We start from the raw sequence: 26,769 nt of genomic DNA on the forward strand, positions 1-26,769 counted from the left end.
CAGCATAAAGAAAAGTAATGCTTTTGCTGCCTCATTTTGTGCTCCTGCACAAAACAGATGGACTGATACAATCAGTCCTTTTATGTGATAAAGTCAGAAGACAAACCTCCCTGAAGGTTAAAGAATGTAAGTTGTCATAGGACAAATGAAAAAGAACACAGAGAAGGTGGTTAACATATAGAAGCTTGTTGTTATACTAACAACTACAACAGAACAAGATGAAATGACTTCAAGATAAATCTTCTATTGGTGGCACAATGAATGGCATTAATAAATAGATTATAGAAGAGATGATTAGACCATTTGCAGTCATCTCTAGCCTTTGAAAATGGCCACTTAACTCCAGGTGGGAATCCTGTGCAGATTAGAGCCATTGGAATGAGGCAATTCTTATGTATGGGCCTGCATGATTTGAAAGTTCATTCATTCTTTCCACAAATATTTACTGAGCATGTATTACATGCCTAGCTCTGTGCTAAGTACTGGTCATACACTAATCATCAATGCAAACATCATTGTTGCCCTTAGTGAGCTTATAGCATGGTAGGGTAGCTAGACATAAATTTTCACAGGAACATATACATGATTATAAAGTGGTAAGTATTCTAAAAGAAAAGCAAGATTAGGGGGATCTAGTCTTGGAGGAACTGGCATGTGCAAAGGCTTAGAGATGAGAAAGAACTTAGTACATTGGAGAAAATGAAAGGAGGCCAGTGTGGTTGAAATACATCAAGTGGAGGAGAAGCGTGACATGAAACGAGATTAAAGAGGTCATCAGGATTAGAGTAAATAGGACCCTTTGGGACATGATGAAGATACTGCACTTTACTCATGGTGATGTGGGAAACTGTTGACAGGTTTGAAGAGAGGAGAGACAGGACCTGATATACATTTATTTAAAAGATCATTTTGACTATTCAATGTGGTGGATGGATTAGGAATGAGCAAGAAAGGAAGCAGTAGAGTGGTGGCTCCCTGGAGAGATTGGAGTGGGCCTAGTCCCCCCATAATCTCTATTAATCCCCGCTCCCCCCACACTCCACCCTAAGCTTCATCAACCCAGCCAGCTTCATGGACATGCTCCTTGTTCAGTTGCACGGAGCCTCACACTTGATTTAATGCTCTGCTGGTCACTGTTTTGAAGTTCTTAATAATTTTTAACAGTGCATCTTTCATTTTCGTTTTGCATTGGACTCCACAAATTGTGTAGCCAGTCCTGCTCACCAAATGAACATGCAATCTAAGTCAAAGCAGCCTATAATCTCTCACAGCACCTATTCAACTATAGCTACTAATATCAGGGGTACTTCATCAAGTGTCAAGATTCAACTATTCATATAATCACACATGTGAAAGACACTGCAGGACAATTTCTAGTAGCCATCTCTGAAGCCTCCTTCCCACACCTTGAAATACACCTGAGGTAGAAACAGTGCGTTTGCCATACACATTTAATTTGAAGCACTACTCACTTACTGTCTTTAAGTTTTACCTGTATGGAAAGTCTGGAACCACCAATGAAGAGGGGAAACCTGTTAGGAAGCTATTACTATAGTCAAGGTGGGAGGTGATAGTGGCTCAGACTAAAGAGGTGACAATGAAGGTGAAGAGAAGTGTACATATTTGGGAACTAGGATCAATAGGACTGACTAATGAATTGGGGCTGAGAGAGGCAGGTGTCAAGGGTAACAATCATTTAGTTTCTCCCTTAGGCAACTGAGTGGATGGAGATGTGGCAATGGATCAGGGAATTTTCTGTCACAGCTGCGTAGTATCCTCTCCTCTGTGACTGTTTGGTAGAAACCATTTGAAGAGGCCCCAGCCCTGCCTGTGGACATTTGGTCAAGTCACACTCTCATACTGCCTCTCTGAAGTGTAGTGGCTAACCACAGGAAGCACTTGAAATGACTGTACAGATCAACCACTCACTCCATGACAACCAACTGTAGGAGCAGCGGGCTGATAATTCGGTCTTACTATAGCGATCATCTCCTTTTTGTCTTCTAAAGAGTAAAAGAAAGGCTTCTGATCAGACACATCATCTCTGTGTTGCATAGTCTTCCTCCCTTACTGCTCCTGCCAGGTTTCTGTAAAACAAATCTGGGCTTGCTTTGCTCTCTCACTCTTTGGTGAAAGGTGATGGTGGTTATCTCAGTCTGGCTTTCAGCCAATCTCAGCAATCAGGCTGCCTTGTCAGGGCTTATCAGTTTCAGCAGACTGGTAGCTGTTGGCTGAAAAGCAAAGCACAACTCCAGTGTATGCTAAATATGTTCATGTGTGTATACAAACACATGGTGCCTTTATACATATACCTGGGATATATAAAAATCCCTACACTACAAAACACGCATGGACAAATGGAGTGGCAACTTACATGACCTAACGGAATAGGTCTAAAAGCAGAAGGCATTCGATTCTAAGCGTGAAAAACAACTAAGTTTTGATTTAAAAAAAAAGTTAAAATAATTTAAACAAACACTTGTGAATGAAATAAAAAACAACGTATTTAAAAAGTAAAATGGGACCCCTCTACCCTCATGTCATATATAAAATTAACTCAAAATGAATCAATGAACTAAATACAAGAGCTAAACTATGAAACTCTTAAAACATAGGAATCAATCTTCATGACCTTGGATTTGGAAATGGATTCTGAGATAGGACACTAAAAGCACAGGAAACAAAAATAGGTAAGTTGGAATTTATATGGCATATACATGAAATGGAATATTATTCAGCCACGAAAAGAATGAAAGATACATGCTACAATGTGGATGAACCTGGAAAATATTATATTAAATGAAAAAACCCAGACATAAAAGGTCACATATTGTATAATTGCATTTATATCCAATATCTATAATAGGTTTTAAAAAACAAGATTCAACCAAAGATCTAATTGTCTTTAAGTGATTCCTGAATTGGGCAGCATGCCATCTAACAACTAGGTCACTCTGAGGGGTTGTACAAAATGGAAGGTTTTTATAGAAAGAAGGGTGGGGCAAGGGAGCTATTAACAAAAGAAAAGAATTATTCTTAGACCGTGACATATTTTCTTTGGGAAAAGAATGGGAAGCATTTTTTATGCAGATCGCCTCTTCTTTCTATGGGCAATGGAGAGGGCCCATGTGAGGGATAACTTGTGCTTGACCAGAAAATTCCTATTAGTTGATTAAGATTATGTTTCTGGGAGAAGTTGAAGCTGCAGTTGGGTCAGATATTAAATCTAGGTTTGGTATCATGGACTTTTAGCACGAGTGATGCCATTTTGAGCCTGTGTTTTTTTTTCTTTAACATAAGTTAAATCCATTGAAACAGAATACAAATTGGTGGTCTGGGGGAGGGGGAAATGGGAATGACTGCTTAATGGGTTTGGGGTTTACTTTTGGGTGATGAAAATGTTTTGGAACTAGATGGAGGTGATATTTTCACAACACTGAATGCATTAAATACCACTGAATTGTACACTTTAAAATGGTTAATTTTATGTGTGAATCTCACCTTAATTAAAAAAAAAGTAAAATGGGTAAGGAACATGATAGCTGCCTTAAAAATCTGGAAGGGTATCATACAAAGATAGATTTTTAATTTTTTCTGAGTAGTTCCAGAGAGCAAAATCAGGGAAAGCTACAGGACAACTGACATAACAAGGAAGAATTTACCGTGGAAGAACTAACAAAGGGGCTGTTAAACCGGAATGGGCTGCCTCCCAAGGAAGTAAGATTACTAGTTACTGAACGTGATAAAGTTGGATGATGAGCTCTCAGGGAAGTTGTAGAGAGGATTCTTACATGAGGCATGGTTAAAGCTTTTTCGTTTTAATCATTTTCAAGCTCAATCTGTTATCTTCCCTCCACCCCTGCAGTTAGGCTGATTCAGTTTGACAATGAGCAATTTGCAAATGCACTAGAAAGTAGTTCACCCTGGAGTTTCAGTTTTTATTGGGCAGCCTCCCTCTCAATCTACAGATGATGAAAGTGTGGCACAGAAAGAGGAAATGGTCAATTACAGTAAACTGTCAGGAGCTCTGTGGACACTCCGTTCTGACTTCCAGCCATTGCACTTCCTGTTGATAGTTGAAGAAAACTACACTCATTAAGATGCCAGGGGTGTGAAAAAAATGTGTACAAGTGGACACTTTGGTCAACATTGCTCAAATAGTTCGCCATAATCCGAAGTGTCTGAATGCTGATGGTAACCACTTTGAGCACCACTTGTAATTGCAGAAGTCAAACGTGACTCTGACTCGTATTCATCTTTTGTTATTGGTATATATTATTACAATTTTAATAGTTTTTTCCTTTCTTAAAACGTATATACATTTTTTTGGCACCCTCTGTATTTAAGCACTGATCAGACTCTTATGTGTAAATGGTTAAGGGTTAAATCCTCAATTAATAATGAGTAGTGATAAGCAACCACGAAGAGGATCACGTTTGCAAAACATGAAGATTCCCAAAACTTCAGTCTACCACTTGTAACATATCCTGCTACTAAAACTTAATGACATACTAACAGATAACAAAGAAATCTCATCTGGGTGACTCACCAGCCAAATTCCAAACGATCGATAAGAGGGTACAGTAAAAGTAAAACCGACATAGATAATTCTTAGGTTAGCTGATGAGACTAATTCATTTTATTGCGGGTTTGAGCAGGGAAGTTGGGAGTCACCACGTGATCCCGCTACAACAGCCCTGGGACTGCCTAACCCCCCGCCGCCCCTTCCCCCCAGGGAAAGAGGAGCCTCCTCCTTCCGGACTCTGTGGGACCCAGTCAGTTTAGTACGATCCCGGGGATGCCGCATTCTTCGGTGGAATCTAGCCCCTCCCCGGGGCGCTCCGGGGGAAGCCCAGGCCAACAGCCCCACAGCCCACCCAGCACCGAAGCACGAGGCGCCTCTGAAGATTGCGCAAAAGCCTCTCCCTCCCCCGCATGCTGGGTGGTATGTTCCTAAAATTCCCTTTTACAAAACATAAACAGGAAACGTGCAGCAAAAGCCCTGGCGGTGCAAATTCCATGCTTCCAGTCGAGGGCGGGAGAATCTTATCTTTTGGGGGGGGAAGGGAAGCAGCGAACTTTCCAGGGAACCCCTCAACCATCCTAGTCTCCCAGAGCCAGAAAGAAAAGAGTAAAGAAGGCGGAAGGAAGGACACACTGCTTTAAGAAAAATAGGGGAGGGGGTGGTGGAGGTGGAAGTGGGCCACGAAGGGGCAGCCAGATCTCACAGTGAAACCCCTCGAGAGGCTGCAGTGGCGGCCTGTGGCGGTAATACGCCCCGCTGCCTACTCCCCAAACTCAGTTGTGCAAACGGCTGGCGGAGGGTGGGGGTGGGCTCACCGCCGGAGCTCCGGCCACCGAACCAGTGGGTGGGGGGGGAGGAGCGGGCGCTGGACGCGGCGCAGGCGCAGAGCGTGCCTCGGTTGTCAAACATGGCTGAACTGCCGCTGCTGCCGCTACTGCTGCTGCAGGGAAAATGCTGAGCCCTCCCGGGCCCGGTGGGCGGCGGCGGCGAGGGCGGCGACGGGCACCCGCTTCCCGGGCGCGGCGGCGGCGGCCATGGCCCGGCTGGCCGACTACTTCATCGTAGTAGGTTACGATCACGAGAAGCCAGGTAAGGGTGTGGGGCGGGCACCGCCCCCGGGCCTCCCCGCCCCCGCCCCCCGGCTGCTGTCCAGTGGGCTCTGTGGGGCTGGGCGTCGCTGCTGGGAGGCGTGGAGGACCGGGCGGGCAGCAGCAGAGATGGTGGTCGGCGTCTGGCCTTCTCGGCCAGGCCGAGCCTCGCGGTGGGCGTGAGGGACCGGCACGAGGGGAGGGGGAGGGGAGGAAGCCGCGACCGTCCGGGTCCTGGGCGGCCCAGCTGAGCCAGCTGGGGGCGAATAAGGGTGCCGCGACCCTTGCTCTGGAGGGGCCCTGGTACCAGGGGCAGGGCCCTGGTGCGGGCAGGATTGGACTGCAGGGCTGGGAGGGCGGGAGTCAACTGTGCTAAGTTCCTCGGAGATAAACTTATGTCCTGCATCCTGAGTGAGTAACGAATGACGAGGGGGGCTGTCCTCGCCAAAAGGAAGTCCAGTGCTGAGAGTCCAGTGCTATTTCACCCCTGTGCTGTTGGGGGCAGGTTTAGTCATTGCCCCAGGGAAGGCGTGGTACCGGGGAAGAGGGAAGGATCCATGGACTTTTAAACATTTCTAGGAAATGCGTCCTGGTATTTCAGGACAAACGTGACGATCATTTCAGAATGAGTCTGAACACTATCTTTGAAGTAAAGATAGCAGGCCGCTGAAGATGCTCTTGTTGCACTTTAAAACGTGTTTTAATTGTTCTTTTCATTCGTTTCAAAATTTTCACAAGGAACAATTTGGCAAATGCATTTTAATTTAATTGATGGACTTCTGCACTTTAAGAGAATTCAGAGTACATGCACGTTTGTTTTGTATCCGTATTCCTTTGTACTACTGTATAACTAAGCATAATGTAATAAATTGAGCTGGGGAAGCACATCTATTTCTGGGTACTTCTGGTCGCACACTTGCCAGGAATTTTAGACTTCAGCTAGACAGTTCCTTCATTTTTCAGAGGAAGTGCTGAGATTGTGTTTTGCTGATTGTCACAGCCATTTGTATGGTCAGAATACCATTGTTCTACCCACTCTTGGTTCACTGCTTCTTTCACTGTTCCTCTCCGAATAACTTCCTTTAGTGGGAACTTTTTATGTTTAATTTTTCACCATTAATGACCTGATTGAGGTTTAAAGTATCTTCTCTCTCCAAAATTTTATTTATCATTTCCTAGTAATTTTGCATAGTCTGGTGTGTCTCTTCCTTACAAAGATTAACAATGTGGAGACTCACCGTTTGTTTTTAACATAACGTTTTTAGTGACATTACTTTTTCTCACTTTTAAAAAAACCTGAAACAATCACAAACTTGCAGAAAACTTGGCAAGTACAGAACAGAGGATTTTTTTCCCCTGAACCAGTGAGTGGAAGCTGCTGACCTGATGCCCTGTCATCCCAGAATACTTGAGTGTGCATTTTCTACAAATAAGGAATTCTCCTACATAATCACAATACAATAATCAGAATCAGGAAATTAACACTGATACAGTACTCCATTTAGTTGTCAGACTGGCTTAAGTTTTGTTTGTTGATTGTGCCATTAATCTCTTTATTGGCAAAAGGATCCTGTTCGAATTACGTGTTGTATTTACTTGTTATGTCTCTTTAGTTTTCTCTAATCTGGAACAATTCCTTCATCTTTTCTTGACTCTCATAACCTTGACACTTAACGAATATTACAGGGCAGTTATTTTATAGAATACCCCTCAATATGGGATAATCTGTTCTGTTATGATTAGATACATACAGGTTATGTACTTGGGCACGAATATCGTAGAAGGGATGCTCCTTGCATCCTATTAGGTGGTGCAAAATTTCAGTTTGTCCCATTGATGATTTTCACTTTGATTGCTTAATATAAGCAATGTCTGCCAGTCTTCTTCATTATAAAGTTAATATGTATTAGTTAATTAATAAATAGTTTTTGTGAGGAGTACTTTGCAACTATGTAAATAATCGTGTTCCTCATAAAACTTTTAATGTGTTTCTTTATTCATATCTGTTGGGGTTCATGATTTTCTGTGTTTTTAGTGGATTATATTCTGTTACTATTCATTTTAATGTTCAAATTGTTCTTCATTTGGCCAATGAGGACTCATTCATGCTGGCTGCTGTGTCCCTGTTCCCATCATTCTTTGAGCATGTCTTTACTTTTTGTCACAGGAATATGTTCTGGGCTTATATTGTATTGTTCCTGCCTAATCCTGGAATCCATTTCCAAAGCCATTTCCAAAGCCATTGTTCCTGCCTAATCCTGGAATCCATTTCCAAAGCCATTTCTCTAGGGAACCCTGGATCCTTTTACTGGAGAATGACATTTAGAAGCTAAGATTTCAGTGCCTGTATGTTTATTGGTATTGGTTTGTCACTCCTCCTAGGCCTTCATAATGGAGGCGCACGCGTGCTCACACACACACCTATATTTATTTGTTTGCATCTATTGAAAATGATGAATTGACACCAGTACCTTCAATTTCAGTCCAACACTCAAGGGTTCATTCTTGTTTTTTTCCTTTTTTATATTTGTAACATTCTTCTGTCAGTGAGAATCTAGCTTCTTTTATCCTTAATGTATATACTTATTTGTTCAGTCTTCTTGTATATTTAACTTGTTTCCTGTTTTGTGCTCTTAAAATACTGTCACGCTGAGGAGACTATAGCTTGAAAATCAGTGATTTTTATGACAGTTTGATTTTGATAATTTGGAATGAAGACTTCATTTATCTGACTTTGCATATGTACTGCGGCATAATAATTAGGAAATATCATTTGTTTCTAATAGGTGAAATTTTTCAGCTTACTATCTTTGTTTTTACTTTCTTCTACTTGTACTGAGATTCGTCCAAGAAAACTTGATAATGGCTGTGTGGTTTAGTTCCCTTATATGTCTTTATTATTTTCTTTTTGTTTACTTTTGCTGTCCATTTAATACATTTAGAATTTAATCCATTTATCTAGACGGTATTTAACCTGGAGTCAAGTGTCACAATCATTTGAGGTTCTTGTATTTTTTCATATCAACTTGCTTAAGTATATTAGAGAAAACGTTTGAAATATTTCTTAGGTATTTCATTCATTTTATTTAAGCAATATAAGTGAGATAAGCTAAAAGGTAAATTTATACGTAATACCTGAAATATCATAGTTTGAGACATTTTAAAAATTGATAATTGGTGAATATTGAACCACTGTAATTCATAGTCAGCTGGGTGTCTTACCCCTTCAAAATTCTGTATTGAAGTAGTTGGGATTTCTTGGTTTCTATTTCTTGCCAACTGCCAAGAACCATTTGGGATTCATTGATTTGTAATTATTTATTGGTTTTCAGGCACTGTGCTAGAACAAAAATAAATGAATAAAGAGTATACCCTGTTTCTAAATTAGTCATTAATGGAGACAGTCTTACAATAAGTAATGATAAATGAAAATGCACCCACTTCACTGAGAGAAAGAGAAGACTTATGAGAGGTGATGTTTATACCAAGTTGTGTAGGATGAATAAGAATTTGCCATGTGGGGGTGGCTGGATGGCTCAGTTGGTTAGAGCGCCAGCTCTTAACAAGGTTGCTGGTTCAATTCCCTCATGGGATGGTGGGCTGTGCCCCCTGCAACTAAGATTGAAAACGGCAACTGGACTTGAAGCTGAGCTGCGCCCTCCACAAGTAGATTGAAGGACAACGACTTGACTTGGAGCTGATGGGTCCTGGAAAAACACACTGTTCCCGATATTCCCCAATTAAAAAAGAAAAAAAGTTACATTGTTTAAAAAAAGAATTGCCATGTGGAAAGGAGAGTATAGGCAGAAAAACATGTAAGTATGTGAACGGTGTTGTTCCAGGAATGGAGAGAAGAGTAGTGTAGATGGGAATGGAGGTAAGCATTGATGCTCTAGTGGGTTGGTGGTGGGTTGGGGTAAGATTGTGAGAAGCTCTGTGTATCAGGCTATCAAATTTAGCCTTGACTTGGTAGACAATATGGTCTGTTGAAACGTAGAGGTTCTTTAAAAACAAGAAACAACATAGAAATGTGACTCGAAATCACAGTGGACTGGAGTGAGAAAGACCAGTGTGAGAAAACTCAGGAGCTTGTACAGTGGGGATAGAATGGAAGATATGGATCCTAGAGAAATTTGAAAGCTCAAATTATTAAAACTAGTAATGAATAAATGTGAGTGGTAAAGGAGAAAGTAATGGAGGGTAACATAGTTTCTAGCCTGGGTAATTGGATGGCTGATGATGCTCTGAATGTAAATAGGGAATTCAAGAGAAGAAAGGAATTTGGATAAGGGAAAGAGATGCAGAGCTTGGTTTTGGATATGTTGAGTTAAACATGCTTGCCTATAATCAAGGTAGAGATGTCATTTAGGTGTTTAGCTATATGGGTCAGGAGGTAAGGAGAGAAGTGAAGATTAGAGATTTAATTTGATGATAACCGATAGTCACCTGATTGTCAGATATAAAGAAAAACATAAGATTGTTCAGGAAAGGTGTATAGAATGGAAAGAAAAGCGGCCTAAGAATTAAACCCAGAGGGGCCGGCCCAGTGGCTCACGGTTAGAGCTCCGTGCTCCTAACTCCGAAGGCCGCCGGTTTGATTCTTACATGGGCCAGTGGGCTCTCAACCACAAGGTTGCCAGTTCAATTCCTCGAGTCCCGCAAGGGATGGTGGGCAGCGCCCCCTGCAACTAAGATTGAACAGGGCACCTTGAGCTGAGCTGCCGCTGAGCTCCCGGATGGCTCAGTTGATTGGAGCGCATCCTCTCAACCACAAGGTTGCCGGATCGACTCCCGCAAGGGATGGTGGGCTGCGCCCCCTACAACCAGCAACGGCAACTGGACCTGGAGCTGAGCTGCGCCCTCCACAACTAAGACTGAAAGGACAACAACTTGAATCTGAACGGCACCCTCCACAACTAAGATTGAAAGGACAACAACTTGACTTGGGGGGAAAAAAAAAGGCCTGGAAGTACACACTGTTCCCCTTCCCCAATAAAATCTTTAAAAAAAAACATGAAAAACCCAGAGAAAATTCAATATTTAAGAGGTATTATAGATAAATAACAGCTAGGATAATGAATGGGAGTGGTCAGTGCAAGGGAACCAAGATAATGTGGTATTCTGGAAACCCTGAGCGTAGAGAATTTTGAAGAGGGGGAAATGATGAATAAATGTGAAAAGCTCTGAAGGTGTCATGTCCATTTGGACTGCTGTAACCAATTACTGAGTGGCTCAAACATTTATTTCTCATAGTTCTGGAGGCTGGGAAGTCCCAGATCAAGACACAGGCAGATTCAGTCTTGTGAGGGCTCACTTCCTGACTCAGATGGCCGTGGTGGAAGGGGCAAGGGAGCTCTCTAGGGTCCCTTTTATAAGGGCACTGATCCCGTTCATGAGGGCTTTGCCCTCAGGACCTAGTCACTTCCAAATACCATCACTTTGGCCCCACCTCTGGATGCCATCACGTTGGTGGTTAGGTTCCAACATGAACTTTGGGAGGACACAAACATTTAGTCTATAACAAATAGGCTCGTGCATTTGATAATTAGGATAGTGAGTTTACAACATTACAGTGGTGTTGGGTGTAAAACCAGTTTGATAAATGCACATCCCAAGTCACACTGTATAAACCTCATGTAGTCCAATTTATTTCATTTCTTTTTAGAAGCTCACTATGACCTGCAACTCATGGCTCTTGGAAAGTAGAAAGGGGAGTCAGAGGTGACTTCAAAATTTCAAACCTAAAGGTCTGGGGTATTTGTGATACCATGACTTAAGAAGATTAAATATGTTTTACTTTTAAAATTGCTGTTTATCTTTGTGGGTTTGGGAGATAATGGGTTTTATTTTATAGCCATCCAAGTGGAGACTTCAAAAAATGGGACACAAAGCCTTGAGAGTCATCGGAGTAGATAGAGCTTTTACACTATGTGAGTAACCTCAGAAAGTAGGTGTAGAGACAGAGGAATAGAGGACGAAGGACTGAGCTTTGGGGAACACTATTGGTAAGAGGATGGAAGATAAAAGGAACCATGGAAGAAGGGCTTGGAGCATTTGGGAGAGACATTTAGCTTCCCCAATGGCCATTCTTTTTCTCAGTGGTGATAGAACCCCGGATTTTTGGCTACAGATGCCGCCTTTGCAGAAGAGAGACTGTTTTCAAGTTTCTAACAGATATTAAACGTGAATAAGTTCTGGCCAGTTGTATGAAAGTAGAAATGATGAGGACAGTATCCCAAAAGTATTCTTAAAGGATGGAGGTATGCCTTCCTACCTTTTCTCTTTCCTGAGACTGGTGTGCTGATACAAAGACTAGAGCTCCAGCAGCTAGCTGTTTTGGACCATGTAGATAAGGGACCACACCCTTGACTTACAGTGGGATTTTCATAGCTGCCTTTTTTTTTCTACGTGAAACACTAACCTTGCATGATTACATGAAAGACATAACCTTATATGTTTAAACCACTATAAATTAGAGTTTTCTGTTTCAGAAATCCAGAGTCATAAAAAGTGAGGGAATATTTCTCAGTGTCAGGTGTGGCAGATAGAGATCAGTGAGATGTGGAGTTAATGAAGATCTTTGTGTTCCATGAAATTTTAGAGTTGAAAATTAACTATAGATCATTTAATTCAATCCAATTTATGGATAAGGAACCAAGGCGCCTCTCCACTGTCCCATATCCCATTGTTACTTGTGAATGGTTACACAGCTGTTGAGGGACAAATCCTGGATTTGAAGTTTCCTGATGTCTGTACTCCAGTACAGCATGCTGTCTTTAGAGAATTTATATTGAGGATAGTCTTACCCTAGAAGTCTTTCAGCTGGAGTGTTGTGTTATAAACCAAGTTGCAAAACTTTAAGCAGCAGAAAGCATAGGAGGTGGAGGCAGCAGATTAGATTAAGACCAGTTGATGGAGTCATCTGATTTTGAGAGGCAGGAATATCTAGTTGGAAAACTTTAAATGCTTTCTCTTCAGGACAAAAAGCCTTTTTTTTAAAAAAATATATATATATCCCAGAGTTATCTGATTAATTAATTAGTGCTCAATAAGACATGTTTGAATGGAATTATAGAAATAGTGAGGTCCAGTGAGCGTTTTAAAAAAATGTATATGACAGGATTTGAGCATGCATCAAAGCAGAAAGAAGAGTGGAAATCCATGGAAGGAAAGCAGTTGATGCTGGAGAGGGTGGGGATAGGTGTGGGAGGAAAGTTCCTTAGGACTTGGGGTCTCAAGCATATGTATACAGGATACAAATACATCAGTGAGCTCTGACTCCTCCCTTCTAGAGTATGTACTTTGGAAAATAAAATTGCCATTTCATTAGTCTGGAGATATTCTGTAATGGGGTAGGTCAAAACGTGGGGACTTTGTGGGAGGTGATAAGTCACATACACATATTACAGGACCAGAAATCTACAAATAAACTTAACATCAACGGGCAGGGGAGTACTGTGGAAAGATAGTGGTCAAGCGTGCTAACAGAGAGACTTCAGGATAAAATTTTAAGTTTTACCTAAATAATGAACTAATTCCTAAGAAACCTAACCTCCCAAAATAACTTTTTGAGCAGCAACTTTATTTCCCAGTTGTAGGTTCATTTACATATTATATAGATTGTTGTGTCCAACCTGATGCTCATCTTCATTAAAAATTGTTATAGCGAAGTGGATGGGGGCGGGGCTTATCACTGCGTGAGGGATATCCGTGATAAATGTCTAACACATTGTTTTGTACACCTGAAACTAATTAAAAAAATGTTAAAAAAATTGTTATAAAAATGAAGCCACTGACTAAATCATTGTGTTGGTGGACTAGTATTTCTTAATTCTAAAACATTACTATTGTGAAAACTGAGATCATTAAATATCGCAAGATTTAGTGTCCTGTTATTTAATTATTGCTGAATTTGAGTTATTATTTGGGTTATGAAATTATTTATAAAGGCTATTCGTTTAAAATTATTTCTATAATTACATTGTGAAGGAAAGATAAGTTTTATAATTTCTTAATTATTTTACTTTTTCTTACACTTATCAATGCCTTCATTGCAGAATTTTTCAGAAAGTAAGTTTTATTTTTCCCATTCTAGCTCTAAGTTTTCCATTGTTTACTAAAAAAAATGAATGAAAAAGTAATTTTGCCTATGGAAATATTTCATACAACTGCTACTTAAGTTTAAATGAATTTCAACATTAGATTTAGGCTAGATTTTTTAAAATTGTATGTACAGTTCTATAGATGCTTATTATTTTGGAGTATAGGAACAAAAAGATTAAGAATAGAAAAGAAAAAAGCTTGAGTTTTAAGGGAGCATTAACACTAGAGAACACTAGTACTAGAGAAATAACCCTCACTTTTTAAAATGTCTTAACAACAGTACAGTGTATTGTGTAATAACTACAGGTTGGCTCTCCAACACTGTATTAGTTTCTTATGGCTGGTATAACAGATTATCACAAACTTGGTTGCTTAAAACAACAGACGTTAATGTAATAGATATAATGTAATAGATATCACCCCTCACAAAGTGATACCTGCCACCAATCTACTACCCCTCTGACATCATATATATGGTAGCTATTACAAATACCATTGACTATATTCCCTATGCTGTACCCCACATCCTGTGACCATATTAATATATATTTAATTATAGTTGACATTCAGTATTATTCAGCTTCAGCTTCAGGTATATAGTGCACTGGTCAGGCATCTACACAGTCTATGAAGTGTTCTCCCTCATAAGTCCAGTACCCATCTGACACCCTACGTAATCTTTACAACATTATTGATTATATTCCCCATACTATATTTCATATCTCTGTGACTATATTATGACTACTAATTTGTACCTTCTAATCCCTTTACCTTCTCCCTCATCCCCACCCCCTTCCATCTAGCAACCATCACTTTTTTCTTCCTATATCTCTGAGTCTATTTTTGTTTTGTTTGCTCATTTATTCTGTTCTTTAGCTTCCACATATAAGTGAGATCATATGGTATTTGTCTTCCTCAGACTGACTTATTTCACTTATCATAATATTCTCTAGGTCCACCCATGTTGTTGCAAATGGTAAGATTTCGTTCTGTGTTTATGGCCACGTACTACTCCATTGTCGAATGTACCACACTTTCTTTATCAAATCATGTTATCAACGGGCATTTCGTTTGTTTCCATATCTTAGCTATTGTGAATAGCGCTGCAATAAACATGGGGTGCATATATTTTTTTCAAATTAGTGTTTTGGATTTCTTTGGATAGATACCCAGGAGTGGAATTGTTGGGTCATAAGGTAATTCCATTTTCAATTTTTTTGAGGAATCTCCATACTATTTTCCATAGTGGAGTACCAGTCTGCGATCCCACCAACAGTGAACAAGCGTTCCCTTTTCTCTATATCCTATCTAATACTTATTGTTTGTTATGATTTCCTGACTTTAAATCAAAACTTTTCTTTAAATACATTATAGGGTCTGGGGGGTGAAGAAAGGGAGAGGAATAGGAAAGAGATTTCTGGGTGAGAGGACAGTAGTAGTGGCAAAAAATCACTGAAGTTGGAAACAATGAGTAGATCCTCGATTTGGCTGAAATACTGGGACCAGAAGAAAACTGATAAGTAATAAATTAATATTATATTAGAGCAGTGTCATGCGGGGTGTCATGTGGGGTCTCTGGTCCCGCTCCCCACATAAGAATGCAGAATATGGTGAGGCCAAAAAGGAACACCCACGGAGCCATAGATAGGGGAGTCATACCACTATATTCTTGCTGGTGGCTGGGCGAGACACATGAAGTAGGATCCACACAAACCGCAATCTGCCGTCCACTTCTATGCCTGCCAACCAACCAACCAACCAACCAATGAACGCAGTCATGGCGGTTACATCAGCAGCCAATTGGCCAACTGGCTACAACCAACAGCCAACCACCACCCGAGCCAGCACCAACCCCCCCACGTGAGGCCGAGAGCCTGGAAACTGCTCTCTGGGACTCTGTCCCCACACTCCACACCTACGGGTCTCACCTCACAATCTATTCGACAAGTGTCTTCCACGAGGGGCCCTGTGTCAGGAACCCAGCTCACGAAAAAAAAAGGTCCCAGTCCAGTTCAAGTAATGTCCCAGGGGATGTCCCTCGATGTCCACCTACTTTCTGGGCACAGCCAGAGCTCCCAGGGCACCACCAGTCCTTTTGGGCACAGCCAGACTTCCTGGGCACAGCCAGGGTTTCTCATCAACAAGACTACAGTCTGCGCCAGTGTCAACTAGGGCCCAAACCTCTGCATATTAGAAGGTGACCAATGTATGGACAGTTCCCGCTTGTCCCCTCTGACCTGGTGCCTTGGCCCACCCCTAATCAAGCTAAAAGGAGTCGGCCTCAAACAGCCACATGAAGTCCTGGAGGGACACGGGTCATGCTTTCCCAGACTTCTCCTTTGGGATTCACCAGAATTGCTGTTCCGGATGCAGCTGTTTCCAAAGTTCCAACAAGAGTGTATTGGGTTGTCAGTCTATTTTTTCTTGATCAACCTCTGCTTCCACGAGATCACGCCACATTTGCGTGTGTGCGTGTTACTTTCTGAGGCCCGTGACCTCACCCCATACTTTTGGCTTGGGTTTCCAGGTCTTAACTTCTCGGACCTCCTGTCTTAACTTCCTTTGCTGCCGGCGACCGCCTAGGGTGGCCATGGCGGTGGTAAATTCATGGATCCGCTGACCCACATAGGGCGTAAAAATAGCAACCAAGGATCTAAAAGCACTCGCAGGTGCAGTATCCAAAACCAGATCTCTCATGCTGGTTGTAAAACGCCCGTCATCTGGCCCCCGCATGTTAGGGTTGAACATTGCATGCCTCATACCCATTTCACAGATGATTTGAGTAAGTTCAGTATATGACTGCCATTGACTCACAGTGTCTGGCAGCTCGCCAGCCTTTCCCCATACTGTGCATACCGTAGCAGTGAGCCACTCCATTAGAGTGTGGTTGCCCTGGTCTTGGGCCAACCTATGGCAATTCTGTAAACTTTGTTGCAAGGACGGATGCACTGTCACGAAGGCTAGCTTTTCCATTTTGCCTGGGGAGCAGAGAATGTTGTCTGCTCCCTCATTCCATAAACGTAGTAGCCAAGCCAAGATTGGCTCTCCAGGCTCTGTCTGTACCGCCTCCTTGCTCCTGCAACTCAGTGGGAGTGTAAGGGATGTAGGTTGTGAACTCAGTCTCAGCTGGGTTGCAGGCAGCAATGCCCCGGGGCCCAAAGGTTGCTCACGTTTTACCTTTTGCTTCAAGATGGGCCGGGCTTGGGGGTTGGGAGTTACATTGTCTCCACTCGCATCGTCTGCCTCTGCCTCAGAATCTCCACTGTGGGGCGCATCCTTTAACAGGCGGACCGAGCTTCCGAGCTTCCGCCTCCCACCGGGATACCTGGTCCTGCACCTGGGCTATTCCAGCAGGCGTTTCCTCTGAGTTATGATGCACCACGGTGAGAACCTCCTCCAACCATCGGTCCCGAGTTTCCAGTGCCTCCCCCCGGGGTTGCTGATCTGGCACCTGAGCTATTTCATTAAGCACGTCTTCTGTGTTACAACGCAATGCGGTGAGGAACATCCAGCCCACGTGGCTGGCTGTAGCCTTCGCCTCTTCTGGCAACCGCTCAGCCAGAACCTTCAAGGCCCTCTCCACGCTGGCTGGAGAGCCATCCATGTCCTCCCACTCCTCCTTGGGGGTCCAGCTCCTGAGAACAGTGGCTACCAGGTACCACATACTGTGTGGGGGCCACATGTCCTCCTGCCCAGAGTCTGACGCCATTCCTACCTGGCCGGAATCCTGCTCGCCGCGCCAGGCGTCCCATTGGGTGGAGGCCTCGGTGAAAGATGTCCGCAACCCTCGGAGCCTACGGCAGCAGCAGATTACCAAAAGGAAGGCGACGCCTTCTATGGCAAAGAGGGTGGTGTGCCATCTGAGGCTTGAATCTCCTAGGTAGACCGCACCTCCCATTCCTGGCGCAGCTCCTCACAGGCCTTCTGAAACTGAGCTTTCATACATATAAACTCCATTACCTTACGGAGAGTTTCAGCCGACACCATACCATGCTCACTGCGCCATTTGTCATGCAGGGTGTCATGCGGGGTCTCTGGTCCCGCTCCCCACATAAGAACGCAGGATATGTTGAGGCCAAAAAGGAACACCCACGGAGCCATAGGTAGGGGAGTCATACCACTATATTCTCGCTGGTGGCCGGGCGAGACACAGGAAGTAGGATCCACATGATCTGCAATCCGCCGTCCACTTCTCTGCCTGCCAACCAACCAACCAACGCAATCACGGCAGTAACATCAGCAGCCAATTGGCCAATTGGCTACAGCCAGTGGCCAACCACCACCCGAGCTAGCCAGGAAACTGCTCTCTGGGACTCTGTCCCCACAAGCAGCTAAGACAGTCTCTCCTGTCCCCGCAACTATTTCTATAGGCCAGTTTCCATTTCATTTTTTTCTTGTCTTTCTGCACTTCAACTTTGGAGTTGAAATTCTTTTTTTCTTTTTTTTTAAAATTAGTTTCAGGTGTACAAAGCAACGTAATAGACATTTGCACTCCACACAAAGTGATAACCCAGCCCCCTCAAGCTACTGTCCCTTTGACATGTAATATAGCTGTTATAATACCATTGACTTCCGTATGCTATACTCCCCATCCTGTGAGTGTATATATATATATTTATAGTTGGCATTCAATATTATTCTACTTCAGCTTCAGGTGTACAATGCATTGGTCAGGCATCTACACAGTCCGTGAAGCGATCCCCCTGATAAGTCCAGTGCTCATATGGCACCTACATAATTTTTACAACATTGTTGATTGTGTTCCCTATACTGTGTTTCATATCCCTGTGACTGTATTGTGTCTACTAATTTACACTTTCTAATCCCTTCACCTCCCCCATCTCCTCCCCCTTCCATCTAGTAACCAACAGTTTTATTTTTTTCTACATCTCTGAGTCTGTTTCTGTTTTGAAGGAGTTGAAATTCTTGATACTATGGAAAACAAAATTAAAAAACCTCTTACGTAGGGTCTTTACATAGGAGAACATTGGCAGTCAGGAAGATGAACTTGCTTTTGAAAATATTTTTCTGTTGCAAAGTATGGTGGTTATTTTTTGGTATAACAGGTGAGTCTGGATTCCTAATTATGGTCAGAAATATTTTTTCCCCTTATCAGTAAGGTCTTGTAGAAAATAAGTTTTAAACTGCAAAGTGATCACTGTTGAAAGATCATTAACTATGTAATCTCAGAAAAAATGCTTATTTTCAAGCTTCTTAAATTTAATGCTTTATTTAATTATAACTATGATCAAAACTTGAAGAGAATTTTCAAGTTTTGAAATGTAAAGCATGTTGTAATCAATAGTATTATGAATATCACATAAATTCATAGATAGGAATGAAACATCACATTGTTTTCTATTTTCTACTTTTTTTTAATAGTTGCTTTAAGAAGCCGCTTAGTGGACCTTCACAGGTACATATAATTTCATTTTATGTTAAAATATTATTTTGGAGCACTGAATTGTTAAAGTATTCCTTAAACAATTTTTGTTTTACCTCTTCTAGGATATTGGCATTTAGTTTTAAGATTGTATTGCAGTCTTGGAACTGAAGAGGCTTGGGAAACCTGTTTTTTTATGCAAGACTGTTAAGCCATAGAATAAAAGTTAATGAAAAGTCACATAAGTAAAAGTAATTCTAGTTTTGTAAGGTATATATTTTGCTTAGAAGCTAAAAACATGAAATTAAAACAATATTTAATACATTCTACATATAACGGAAAATAATTTAGTTTTCCATCACGCAAGAAGGATATCATAGGGAGATGGGTGTGTCATACCCACCAAGTTGTCCCAACAGAAAATTAGGCTCCTAAGGAGTAAAACCTTTTTTTGGTCTTGGGATGTAGGGTATTGCCACTAAATTATTTTAAAGTGATGTGCTTTCACAACTACAAGCACAAATGGGTAGCACCTTGGGAAAGTGCTTGCTTTTGTAGGAAGCAGGTTAATCGCCTTTGATTTCAGAATAGTGGTCTGGTCTCCTTTCACTACAATCTGTACATCCTGTTTTACTCCCATCTTGAGTGTACTTATTTGTAGACCTACTTTTTGACTGATCTTCTTGGATCTTGAATTCTTCTGTCCAGGTGATTAGAACCTTTGCTTAACTATTTTTCTACCTCATATTTGACTCGTACTCATGGTTCTGGTGCATTAGTGTATTCCTGCTTTGACTGACCTGCCTGTTGCTAAATTGTTTCATATTTTACTTATTGTAGTAATACATACTTGGTATACAATTTCAAACACTACGGAAAGTTGCTGACTCTTAACTATGGTACCTATCTCTTCAGACCTTGTCACGGTTAGTTTGGTTGTAGGTACTTGTACAGAAACTTTCTAGGTGTCTTAATAAAATGAAACCCCAGTCTTCCAAGGTTGGCAATGGAAGGAAAGCTATCACTTCGGAAGGGTAAGCTTGACCACAGAGCTCCAATTCTATTTCTCTAGTGTTGTCATGGAATGTCACTTTATTCTGAACAATCTGGCCCAAATAACTCCCTCCCCACCTAGTCATTTCTCCGTTATTTGCTGAGACACAGCTGAAATTAGGTGGGCACATTGAAACGACTTTTCTAAAGGCTAAAATACAAGACAAAAGAATAATGAGGCCAGAGAGTACTTTTTAAGTCAGTCATCTGGTTTGCAAGGTACAGTTTAAACCTTTTCTGTCTGTGGTCTCACAAAGGGGGTAGTGTGCTACCTAGTTTCTGGCCTGCCGTTATATGATGGAGGTCATCTTTCCTTTCAACATGTCTCCTTCAGTCTAGGCCTTGGATGGGGGCCACACAGTCAGTCCATTCCTGTCAGATATATCTGAGGTCCACTTTCCTGACTCTGGTTTCCTGCCCAAGGATCTGTCTTTTCTGAATGATTATACCAGGATTGTGCTGCAGGAGATATTCCATTCCTTACCCACATGCCTTAAACTGCAGTACCAACTGGTCTGCTATATTAGAATTCAACACAAGAAAAGGAGATACACATACAGAAGTATGGGAAGAGGACATCTTTGTATTTGTACCTGTTTTCCATCCATGGTTCCAGCCTTGACAAAACTTTGATGTTACCTAGAAACATGATCATAACATTCATGTACAAATCAAAGCACAGCTAAACAAGCATCATATTTTCTGTAACTTTTAAAAGAAAAATAAGTTTTGTAGAACTATGTGTTCGTATTTATATTTAATTGATGCTTTGTAATCTTTCCTGTTTGATTTTAATCTGAACAAATAATGATACTATTTTTATTAGTCAGTAGGCATGACTGTTAGTTGAGGCAGTTTTTAAAAAAACAATAGTTTAAGTCTCAGTCTCAAAACATCTAAATCCTGGACTGATTTAATTTGTACAGTTAAATTGAAGTAATGATTTCTGAAAGCTGTCCTATTGCTGTCTTTTTACTCTCTTGTATAATGGGTCTGTTTCTTTCCTATTAATGATTAAACAATAATTAGTTACCAAAGTATCTAATTAAAAAAACCAAAACAAAACAGCATAGCTGGTCTTTTTCCCCATGAACATACCTTGTTTCCCTGAAAATAAGACCTAGCCAGACAATCAGCTCTAATGCATCTTTTAAAAAATTAATGTAAGACCCGCTCTTAAATAACATAAGTAAAATAAGACTGGGTCTTATATTAGTTTTTGCTCCAAAAGACGCATTAGAGCTGATTGTCTGGCTAGGTCTTATTTTTGGGGAAACATGGTATTACATAGAGGCTTGCTAGGGATTGTTTATTTCTAATGGGTAATTTTAAAGAGATGGTATAGTGAAGTCACCCTGTTGCTAAGAATTATTTGTATTTCCCTGTCATGAGGTTTGAGGCTATTGAAGAAATTGTTGAAAGACTTAAGGAAATTTTGTGAGTAGCTGATACTTGGCAATAAGTAACCCTCAACTATAGTGAACTACTTGGCATTCTCCTGAGGAATCTCCTTGACTTTGCAGTTGCTACTCCTTTGTTGTTATCTGTCTTTTTGCTTATAGCCATCCTAGTGGGTGTGAAGTGATTGGTGTACTGCTCAACTGTTAACATACAACTTTTCAGAGATTTTTGTGTGCATCTATATATCCATCTGTATGTATCATCGTTTTTATTTTTCTTCTTACAAAACAAGTTCACAGCATCTGTTCATTTATGCAGTCTGTGTTTTTAAAACTTTATTATTGTCAGCTTTCCATATTCTGAATATAATACCATTGAATTTTATTAGTTAAAAATGTGTTATTATTTTAACATATAATTTAATGTACATAGAATTTACCAATTAATCTCTTATGATTAGACATTTTGGTTATTTCTAAATTTTTGCTGTTACAAATAGTGCTCTGATGAATCCTTCTAGCTAAATCTTCGCATTCATCTCTAATTTCTTGGGATAAGTAGATAAAAAGAGAGAAAGTTTAGTAGAAGCATGGGATGGAGCCAGATAGATGATCAGGGTTTGATTCGTGGTTTTGTCTTTCAGTAGTTCTGGCCTTAGACAAGTTGCTTAATTTTTCTGTGTCTGAGTTTCTGTATCTTTAAAGTGGGATAATAATAAATAATATCTACCTCATAGAGCTGTTGTGAAGATTAAATGAGTTTATTCTTATAAATTATTTAAATAGTGTGTGGTACACAATAATAGTATAAGTTTTAATTCCCAGAAGAGGAATTGCTGGGTCAAAGAATATGTACATTTATATGAACATGTTAGTTTTCTGCCCAGCACCCCTTCCGTTGGGAAGCATGTTTTGTATTTGCTGTGGTCCTGGGAAATTGTCAGTCCTAGTTAGTCCCCCCGCTTACTTTAAGCTCGGCCAATTAGAGCCATCCCCGAGTCTTTTCTTTTGGAAGGAACAAGGAAAGTCTCTCTTTTTCTACAGGAATAACTGTGGTAGGACACCATGACTAAGTTGGGGCTGTGTTTGTTTTTCCTTACCGTGTTTTGAGAGTCTATTGAACAGAGAGTAAGAAAGCCAAAAAATAAGAAAAAAAAAAGAAAGACACAGCTTTGGAAACATCATTTAACTTCTGATTCCAGCCCTTCCTGAAAGCCAAAAGAACATTTTTGAAAATAGTTTTGAGGTGTATTGCTCAATTGTCTTCCAGAAAGATTGTGTCCATTTATAGTCCCATTTCCTTTAGGGGGATTTTAATTAGGAAAAAAATCACTTAACAGAAGTTATTGATTAAGTAAAAACAGAGAAAACTGCATAGTTTCATGAAGATGAGGAAGATGAGAATGCCAAAGGACCGGATCAGGGAGATCAGACCATATACTTAATTCCAATTATGTTTCTGAAACATTACAAATTGCTTCTTGTCAGAGGCCTTTATTAATGTCCTAAGAATACATAATACCAGGAATCTCAATTCTGAAAATTCCAAAGATCTTTCTTTTTGTATTTGTCTGTTTTATCCATACTGAGAGAGTTGAGGACATGGTCTACATACATCCCAGTATTCTTTGAGTGGAGAAATCTTTGAAACTGGAAAAAAAGTCCTTCAGCAGAGATATTTCTATTATTTTAGCAGTCTACCTTACCTGATGGGAGGTGAATAATTATTTACTGAGTATCAAATGGATCAGAGCTTTCTTTTCCGTGATTTCCCTAATAGACTAAGTTAGGAGGAAGAATTTGTGTCTTCCTTTGAAAGGCTCATTTCCCATCAGTGAGAACATTCGATAGATGACTTCTTTTCCCTTGATCCCATATAAAGGGTTCCCATTATAACCCTTTGTGTACTTTATTAATTTACATGGTCAATTAGTATCATGATTTGAAGAAAACAATTCACTTGTTTGAGAACTGGACATCTTAAGTTGTTTTCTCCTTCAAGCAAATATTCTATTGTGATAGTTTATTTAAAATGTAAGATTTAAAAATTTGAAATTGGAAATTCCTGTTTAAAGAAAATAACTAGTTTTTGGTCAAGTTTTTAAGTTAAAAAAAAAAAAATCTGGGCTGGCCTGGTGGCTCAGGTGGTTGGAGCACCGTGCTCCTAACGCCGAGGTCTCCGGTTGGATTCCCACATGGGCCAGTGAGCTGCGCCCTCTACAGCTAAGATTGTGAACAACAGCTCTCCCTGGAGCTGGGCTGCTGTGAGCAGCCAGAGGTCAGCGTGAGCTGCCATGGGATGCTGTGTGCTGCCATGGGCTGCTGTGCTGCCAGAGCGGCCAGCAGTCAGTGTGACTGGCCGGCAGCCATCGTGAGCGGCCGGCAGCTGGCAAGAGCTGCCGTGAGCTGATGTGAGCAGCCGACCAAGGACTGGCGACCACCTACCTTGGGGGAGGGAAGGGGGAGTGCAAGGCTCATAATCCCAGCATGGGCCAGGGAGCTGTGCCCTACACAACTAGACTGAGAAACAACAGCTTGAACTGGAGTGTGGTGGGGGGAGGCGGGAAAAGGGAGGGAAAATCTGTTTACGAGTATAGTTAATGACATCTGCTTGTAGGTAAAAATGTCCTTTGTCTTTTTCCAGCTTAAGCTATATCTAGTTACATTTAGACAGAGAAATCAAATGTCAGAACAAACTTGGAAAATAATGAAAATTAATTTGCAATGGAAAGTAGCAGTTGGGACTGGAGTGAATTTTACAAATGCTTTATGTAACTGTCCCACGCGGTTGTATGGAATTTGAAAAGAATGTTACTTGTTTTTCTTTTGAGGCAGATGTTTTACCAGATAATTTTAGGCTGAGTAAATGAAAATTCACACAGGATTAGATTAATAAAGCTCTTTTTTTCTTTTTTCTTTTTTTTTTTTTTTTTTTAGTGGAAAGAAATGAGAGGGTAAAAAATTCATTTAGGATAGTGAAAAACTGAAAGTTTTGAAAAATACAAGTTAACTATATTACCAAAAAACTTTATTATCCTCCACGTACCCCTCCCCTTCCCTTTCATTGCTATTGTTCAGATTGTGTCTTTGAGTAATGTGGTTGTAGAAGAATGAAGGACACTTGAAAACATGATATAGCATTTGATAAAGTTGTAATATGTATCAGGAAATTATACGATAATAGTATCTGGCCTTTTGAATTGTGTGAAAGGTGGGACACATAATTTCTATTAATGGCTGCCATTTGTCAAGTACTATGTGCCAGACTTTATTAATTTTATTAATTTTTCACAACAAATATATGAGATAGGTTGAAGTTACTGAGAGTTGGAGACATTAAGTAATTTGCTCAAGGTTGTACAGCTAGAACTGGTGGTAACAGTATCTGAATCCTCTGTTGAAATTGGGGGATCTCCAGAAAAGTATATTATTTAGTTGTTTATTTGAGATATGTTTATTGACTGTTATGTGCCAGGCATGATGCTACAACTAAAAACAAGCCTGATACGAATGTGACCTTTTTACACGTTAGACCACTAGGAATAGAGCTTCAGGAAAAAGCTGGACTCTTCTCCTTTAAAGAAAGGTTAGCAGCCCTTCTTAAGTGGAGTGCCAAATAGCTTCCTTTTAGCCATTCAGTCAAGTGTCCATTGAGTGATTGGGGAGGGGACGGAGGGACACTGGATTTATTCTTCTGGAAAATTGTCTAATTTTGCTAGGCTTGATCAATCTCACTAGCAGAGAAAGAGACAGTTTTTCTCTTAAAGGGCTCACATCCAATAATCCCTTTACAATTGCCCTTTTGTTAGTTTTTAGGAAGGACTGTCTGCTGGGAGTGTCTTTGTTAATCTACCTCTTGGAGCTACTAGATGTAGGCCTGTGCTTAGTCATTGAAGTGGTGGACGAGGGAGAAAAGGAACGGTGAAGGGAAGGGCTCTTGGCTAGTATCCCCACATTTAGAAGACAGTTTTAGGTTAGAATCATAATTCTATGTGTGCATTTTTGTAAAGTAGTTGTCTTTGTTGTGGACAAGGTTCATTCTTTATTTTGCAACATCTGAGCTTTTTAGATGTCCTGACTATGAGAAAAAATAGAACTAGTGAATTAAACAATTTGTAAATATCTTTTTGTTATAATTGATAGAAAAGAGGCAGCTTTGACATGGAATTGTTAAACCATCTCTGAGAAATGGACTTACAGACTTGTTCATGAGGTTGGCAGCAGGGGACAGAAGGAAGGATAGAGAGGGAGGGCTGTATGCAGATGTGTTCAAATTTACATTGTGTTAATAACCATTGATGTGCATGCATCTGTTGGCTTTACTATAGGAATACATTGTTAAGTATTTCTGTGGAAATTTGCCTCATTAATATTTTAAAAGTATAGACCATAATGAATTCTCTTAGAATACTTTGTGTACTCTGTTATTGTATGTCTCTTTTTTTTTTTAAATTTTTTATTGGGGAATATTGGGGAACCCTGTGTTTCTCCAGGGCCTATCAGCTCCAAGTCGTTGTCCTTCAAGCCATTTGTGGAGGGCGCAGCTCAGCTCCAAGTCCAGTTGCTAGTTTCAGTCTTTAGTTGCAGGGGGGCGCAGCCCACCATCCCGTGTGGGAGTCGAACCAGCAACCTTGTTGAGAGCTCACACTCTAACCAACTGAGCCGTCCGACCGCCCCCTTTATGTCTCATTTTTTTAAATTGAACTTTAAGGGAATGCAGTATTTTAATTGTAACTCTGCCAATACCTTTATCATAGAGGCTTGTTGCCATTTTTGTCCTTTATGAAATTTTTGTTGCCAAGAAAGGCAGGATTACATTTTTTTTTCTTCCAGATTGAGTTGGTATAGCGTATTGTTGGTTATCAAAATATTCATGTAGCTTTGGGATTTTAAATATTCATGATGTGTGAAAAAGCTTGATACACAACTGTACAATCTTAATTGCATAAAAATGGAAGCTTAGTTGGAGATCTTAAAGATCTCCAACACACGGAGGACCTAGAAGGACATATTAAACTAAATTGCTTGTGATGATGATGACTTTGTTCTTCTGTTTTTCAGTTTCCTATTATGTGCACATGTTAACTTTTAAAAAATAAATGTTATTTTAGTATATGTGCTGCCGAAACAAACACAGAAATAAATGTTATTTTAAAAACCAAAAAAAGGGGCTCACATCCATGTCAGTATGAATTGAAACCTACTAAATTTGTAATG

At 40.6% G+C, this 26,769-nt stretch overlaps 1 protein-coding gene across 7 annotated transcripts in view; it reads left to right on the forward strand.

Moving 5' to 3' along the window:
* The first annotated feature begins 4,803 nt into the window (after window positions 1–4,803).
* Window positions 4,804–26,769, forward strand: part of SBF2 (SET binding factor 2) — a 401,342-nt gene continuing 379,376 nt past the window's right edge. For 5 of the 7 annotated variants that reach the window (XM_033119786.1, XM_033119787.1, XM_033119788.1 and 2 more), the window contains exon 1: window positions 5,560–5,614. In XM_033119786.1, coding sequence (XP_032975677.1) covers window positions 5,560–5,614 — 55 coding nt within the window. Of the gene's footprint in view, window positions 4,946–5,410; window positions 5,615–26,769 lie in introns of those variants that run through there. The other 2 variants (XM_033119785.1, XM_033119784.1) reach the window with 2 other exon arrangements.

The sequence above is a fragment of the Rhinolophus ferrumequinum genome, chromosome 11 (assembly GCF_004115265.2).
Source record: "Rhinolophus ferrumequinum isolate MPI-CBG mRhiFer1 chromosome 11, mRhiFer1_v1.p, whole genome shotgun sequence".
NCBI classification, from domain to species: domain Eukaryota; kingdom Metazoa; phylum Chordata; class Mammalia; order Chiroptera; family Rhinolophidae; genus Rhinolophus; species Rhinolophus ferrumequinum.